Consider the following 6,264-nt stretch of genomic DNA (forward strand, 5'->3'; position numbering starts at 1 on the left):
GGGAAGGAAGGATGAGGCCAGCCTGGGAAGAGGGTGCACTTCCAGGTGAGGGGTAACCAGATGAAAATGGCCTGAGAGAGGCATCCAGCCAGCCTGCAGCGCAGCTGGGGGAGTGGACTGCAGTGGGGGGCACCACGTGGCCCAGATGCTGACCCCATGAAACGCACCCAGGACCTGGCTAGCCAGAGAGCCAGGGAGAGGGGACTCGGCAGGGCGAGACCGTGCGAGGGCCCCCTCTGTCCTGTGCACCCTCTATTGCAAACAGAGCTGAAAGACGTCTCTTAAAGAAAGAAGTCAGGCACCCATGTACGTGGCAGAACGGAAGGAAGGGAAGGCCGCTGTGTGTGCCGGAGAGGAGAGGCCGCCCTGGTCCGAGCAGGGAGAGGAGGGCTGCTGGTGACCTCAGGGCTCCAGTGTCCACAGACGGCCGCACCTGAGGGCAGCCCTGAGCCCTGGCGCAGGACTCGAGAGACAAGCTGCATTTGGTCGGATCGGCAGGAAATCCACCATAGTGGGGCGGGGGAATGCTATCTTAGAGAAAGAGCATGGGATTCTGCCCCTGAGGCCCACAAGCCACGGGACAAAGGCTGCTGGGCAGTGGCCTTGAGGAGCCAGCCCTCCTCAGGTGCAGCCCCGGCTCCCTAGGCTCTCGGGAGGGCAGAGGGCCCCAGGGAGGCAGAGGCGACTGGGACGCTGCAGCCTGGGCCCAGGTGGCGCCAGGTCCCTCTGTATGCCCGACACACCACCCTGACGGCCATGTCTCTCTCCACAACTGTCTTTCGGTTCATCTCTGAAGCCCCTGTGTCTACACAAGCTGGTGCGGGCATGGCGGGTTCACCCCAAACGTGTGCTGAAATGGATCTGGCAGAGCAGTGGGATCACACGGCCCACCAAGCAGGAAGGAGCCTCCTGTAGGCGTGTGTCCAGCCGTCACCATATCATGGAGCGCAGAAACCGCCGCTCACACTCGCCAGGGTCACGGGAGAGTGCCCAGAGCTGCAGTCATTTCTGTGCCTTCTTCACTCACTTCCAAACATCCCTGGATTTTGGACACGCGTGTGACTCAGGAGCCCAAGGAGTGGTCTTGACCACAGACCCACAGGCATTGTGGCCTTGGTGTGCAAAGGCTGGTTTACAGCTGCCCTCCACACAGGAAAGCGTGCTTAGAGGGAGCCAGGTCTGACTAAATGCCTGGTGGAACAACACGCTGTCCCGTGGCCAGAGGCCCTCCCTGGGCGGGGGAGGCCAGCACGCCAGCATCTACTGGCATCACCGGCTGCCAGCCCTGAGGTTCAGGGACCAAGGGTCTTCTCAGCCGCAGAGCCAGCAGGAGGCACCACTGTGGTGTGGGCCAGGTCCACGTGGGCACACCTGCCTCCTGGCACAATCGAAAGTGGGCTTCCAGAGGTGGGCGGTATGAAGCCCTCTGCCTTCAGCTCTGGAATCTGGAAGATCAGCTTCACCCGTGGTCACTCCAGTGACCCTGTGCAGTAAGGACATTTAGCAGCTGTCCCTTCTCCACCTCCCTTCCGACCCCTTCCTCCCAGGAAACAGTTTCTCTGAAAGAGAAGAGCCAGTGGGTGTTTATAAAGAGCCAGCGCGGCCAACACAGCAGACACGCTGCAGCTCTGTCCCGCTGTGGGCTCCTCTGGCACGCAGGGACAGGGACCCTCCCTCCCATAGAACGGGGAGACAGGCAGGTTGAGCTGGTCTGCCTCGCCCCAGGCCCCGTGTCCTATACTCCACAATAAGGGGGCTGGAGAAGGGACAGCTAGGGCCTCGGCACCTCCCCCACGACCTCTGTGATTCCCAGGACAGCTCACCCTGATGCCCCGCTGTGACATGCTGCTTCCAGCACCCTCGAGACCCGTCTCTTCCCTGCACATGGCCCCACATACCCAACCTCAGGCCGTTCAAACCAGGAGCCACTCACCATGCGCAGCGTCTACACCCCTGCTTCTGCTCAGAGCTGACCTGGGAGGGCAGGCAAGAGGGGAAGGCTGGAGGAGGGGCCTGGGAGCCCCGCCCCTGCCCTCAGTGCCTCACTCCTGAGGCAGGGCCTGGCCACCCTGAGAGCTGCCAACAGCCAGGCTCTGGGAAACGTCGCGGCATTGCTGCCAAGGCCTCCGGAAGCCGTGCCAGATTCCGCACGGCTCAGTCACACTGCCCAGGTGCCAGCAGACCCCTGCTGCTCCCATGCAGACTACCAAAGCCAAGGGGCCCAACTGAGTCAGAGGAGGACGCCGCTCAGCAGCTCCAGCAGAGGCCGCTGCGCCCTCCTCGCCCCCGCCCGGCTGTGAGCGCCATCTACCCTGCACTGTCCTCTCCCTCCTCTCTGCTCCCGCGGCTCCTTCTGCATGCGACTCACCAAGTCTCAGTGTCCCAGGAGGGTTTTGTGTGGGTGCCCCCTGTTGCTCCGTGTCCACGGCCAACCCCTGCTGAAGCCCATGCCCCTCCGCAGCCCCCAGCAGACCAACGGCGTGGCTCTGGGCTGGCCCCTGGTCTCCTCTGTGTGCCGCAGCCACTGCGGCCTGCCTGGTCACGCCCTCCCCTTGCTCTCAGCTCCTGGGCACAGCACGTGGACAGGGCCCTCCACAGCTCAGCCTCGCCCCACTGCACCCTGCCAGCTGCTCCCTGCACAGGCTCCCATGTCCTGTGCACTAACAGCACCTTCCCTTCAGGGCCTTTCCTGAAGACCCCCACCTCTGACTGCACGAGTGCATGCAGCACGTGCAAACACATGCCCTTGCACAAGTGCATGGGCTTGCGTGTCCTCCTGTCCTTGCATGTCTCATGACAATGGCACACTCGGGGGACAGGCCTGCTGTGCTCTTCGTCCCACCCCCACATTTGCCAGGGTCCTGGTGATGCGCATGGGAGCCAGCAGCCTGATTCTCCCTGTGGGACCCCAAAGTGGGGCCAAGGGGCTCCCACAGCCACCTAACTTCACCTCACCCGGAAGGAATCCTGGACCGGGCTGGCTTGAGGTTAACAAAACACTCTAGGGAAGGCAGGGGAGGAGTGGGGACAGGGGCACGGCAGAGGTGCGACCAGGCCCACACAGGGTCCTGGTCTCCACCCTGGAACCTCCCGGCCCACGACCAGGCCTGAGGGCTCCTGGGGGTGGCTGTCTCACTCTCTCCCCTCCCTCCCACCCTTTCTCTCCCAAAGAAGAAATCAGTACACTAAAATAAAGGGAGCAAAAAAACTCAGTGACCCTAGGCTGGGCCAGCTCTCCTGCTAACGGCAGGGGGGTCCGACATGCCGTGTGGACACCCATCCTAGATCTCCTCGTCTCTACAGACGGAGGATGGGACCCGAAGAGTTAGCCTTGAGACTTGTGCTGCGCAGATCTCCAGAGATGTGATTTTGCAGCCCCAGGGCTCTGGGGTCCAGCACAGGGTGTCGGCAGGGTATTCCGACATGCCGTGTGGACACCCATCCTAGATCTCCTCGTCTCTACAGACGGAGGATGGGACCCGAAGAGTTAGCCTTGAGACTTGTGCTGCGCAGATCTCCAGAGATGTGATTTTGCAGCCCCAGGGCTCTGGGGTCCAGCACAGGGTGTCCCTTACCGCTGTTCCCCTACTACATACGCCCTCTCACGCCCTCCTGCAACTGGAGCTAACTCTGGGCTGAAAATGATAGTCTTAACCATACCAAGTATGAGAATGGAGTAACTCACCCCAAAACAAGAGGAAACAACGGCCCATCCTCAACTCGAGGGAAGGCTCCGAGCCTAGGATGAGCTGGCCTAAGAGACAGACGGAGGTGGGAGGGCACCGGAGGGGCCGACGGGACCAGAGGAGTGCATGCCCTCCTGGCCTCAGGCCCCCAGGATGCCCTCCCATGCCCTAGGTCAGCTCCCGCCCTGCTGGGTGAGTGAGGAGACCACGCGGAGGCTGGCGTTGGCCTGGGGAGTGGCCTTGCTGGGGTGCAGACTGGGGGCTCCGCACACTCTGTCCTTGACTGTTCATTCTGTGTTGGACACGCCAGGCCCCAGGTGGCCAGCTGCCACCGGATCCTTGGAGGCTGGCATAGCACGGGAGGTGGGACCAGGAAGGGGGCCCTGCAGCCAAGCTCAAGCAAGCTTGGGGCAGGTCTGCCCGAGTCAGGGCCTGGGGGGGGCTCCCAAGCCTGACTCTCCGGGAACAGGTTAGAAACCAAAGCCTAAGGGCCACACCCTGCCCCACACGGCCTGTGGGTGACAGGGATGGTTTGGGATTGCAGCCTTGCAGCCACATTAAGGGTGCCCAGGGCTGTGAACTGAGATGCCCCGCCCTTCGGGGCTCTAGGACTGGGGAGCCCCCTGCTTGTCCCAGTCGATCTCTGGCTCTGCTGCTCGAGCTCTGGCTCTGATGCTCGGGAGACCACCGGTCTGGCCCCGCCCAGCCCTTCTCTCAAATGCCAGACACCGTGGGCTCTGACCAGAGGCTGAGGGCCGGGCAAGGGGCCTGTGAGCTCCTAGAAGCTGGGACACCGCCAAGGCCAGGGCTTGGGGCAAGGTCTTGTTCTGTGGTGGCCCCAAGGTCAGTCACGCCCCACTCACAGCGCAACCTCCTGTCCATGCAGACACCCGCTCTGCAATCACACACGGGTGGGTAAGAGCTCAGGGGACCCTGACAGACACAAAGCCCAGTGCTCACTCACGGAGGTTGCCTTGTGCCTCAGAACCCCAGGGTCTTCTTCAGAATGAGGGCATGCTGAAGCTGTCCCAGGAGCACATGGGGACAGTGTAGGGAGGTCAGGCCAGCAGGCCTGAAGGCTCAGGTCCACTCTGCCCTCCACCCAAGGTGCCACCGCAGGCCTGCCCCGGGGAGAGGGGCCAGGGAGGAAGCCCCCCTGGCTTGGCTCCCTGCTCTGGCCTGTCCCCCCACTCCTTGTCCCCCTGCAGCAGCCTACCTGACAGGAAGAGGGCAAAGGACACTGTCCAGGGTGACCTCTTGGGCCAGAGGCCACTGAGCTCAAAGGTGAGGCTGGCTCCCTGCACAGCTCCCAGGACAGGTCTGGCCACACCACCCTCTGCAGAGGGAGGCTGGAGCCTCTGCTTGGCATTTCACAGAGGAAGGTACCCAGCTGGCAGGAGTCTGCCTGAGACATTTCTGGGACACGGATAGAGCGGGGACTGTGAACCCTGGATTCCAGCTGAGCCCAGCATTCTGGACACTTAAAGACACGCTGACAAGATGGCCTCAAGCACTGTCCCTCCCCTCCCAGGGTATGCCTGTGAGGACAGGAGCCAGCCCCGGCCCACTGAGCCCACACGCGGCGGCCGCAGGTGCAGGGCAGCTGCACAAGGCCGTTTGCCTCGGTCCCGCCTGGATGGCCCAGAATCACCTTCCACAGCCGTCCCACTCAGGGTGAGCTGTGTTTGGGAGGTGCTCGGGGGCTTCCTTACAACTGCCAAATACGACACAGTCTCTCATTTCTACTAAGGAACTGCCCAGATGTTATCTGTACACAAAACAAGTTTCCCTGGCAACTGAGGGTCTTCTGAGTTCTAAGGAGCCAGAATTTGGTCTGAATCCCCGTGCAGCAGGGCCACAGGGGGACAGGCTTCTCAGACACCCTTGAGTAACTCCCCTGCCAGGCTCAAGGAAAATACCTTAGAATAAACACAAAACCACATGGAGTGAGCCGGGTGAGGGAGCAGCACTGACCCAGGCCTGGGCAGCCTCTCTGGGCTCAGTCCTGCCACTGTTCTGGGCCATCCTACCTGCCTCTCAGCCCCGTCCCTGGGCTCCCCTGCCTATCACCTGGCATTCCCAGACCTCAGCGTGCTTTGAAATTCACACCTGAGAGGCCCCAAGTTTTAATCCCCTGCAGTCGCATTCCCTCAGCGCACAGAAAGGGAGAAGTGGGGGCACATGCAGCAGCCCCCTCTCCTCATTCCTCTCTCCCCTCCCGATTTGGGGACCCCAGGCAGCCAAGTCTAGCTCTTTCCAAACCAGGGTCTGCGGTAACCACCCCGGCTGGCCTGGATCCCAGCCAGTCACCTTTGGAGAAGCAGGAGGTCTAGATCAGGCACCTCTGGGTCTGCGGAGGGCGACAAGTCATCCCAGGGGACACGCCACGCAGGGAGGAGCGGTCACACGACCCCAGGCCCGCCCTGCGCCCGAGCGGGAGCCCGGCCCCCTGGCAGAGCGCGTCCTGTTTGAGGTTCCAACGAAGGGCCGGGCGGGTGCCACCAGGGGTCCGGGAAGGGGCGCGGAGGGTCGCCCCCGTCCGCCCGGTGCTCACCTGCGCGCCGACGCCGACGTCACC

At 62.6% G+C, this 6,264-nt stretch overlaps 1 protein-coding gene across 10 annotated transcripts in view; it reads right to left on the minus strand.

Annotated features, from left to right (window-relative positions):
* PRXL2A (peroxiredoxin like 2A) overlaps positions 1-6,258 on the minus strand; it is a 19,734-nt gene extending 13,476 nt beyond the window's left edge. For 2 of the 10 annotated variants that reach the window (XM_006163736.1, XM_006163734.1), the window contains exons 1-2: positions 5,997-6,234; positions 1,934-1,974 (exon numbers count right to left, since the gene is read on the minus strand). In XM_006163736.1, the coding sequence (XP_006163798.1) occupies positions 1,934-1,936 (3 nt within the window). In that variant the 5' untranslated portion in view covers positions 1,937-1,974; positions 5,997-6,234. The other 8 variants (XM_006163739.1, XM_006163732.1, XM_006163738.1 and 5 more) reach the window with 6 other exon arrangements.
* Between the last annotated feature and the right edge of the window lie 6 nt (positions 6,259-6,264).

This window comes from Tupaia chinensis, unplaced genomic scaffold (assembly GCF_000334495.1).
Source record: "Tupaia chinensis unplaced genomic scaffold, TupChi_1.0 Scaffold142854_1, whole genome shotgun sequence".
NCBI classification, from domain to species: Eukaryota; Metazoa; Chordata; class Mammalia; order Scandentia; family Tupaiidae; genus Tupaia; species Tupaia belangeri.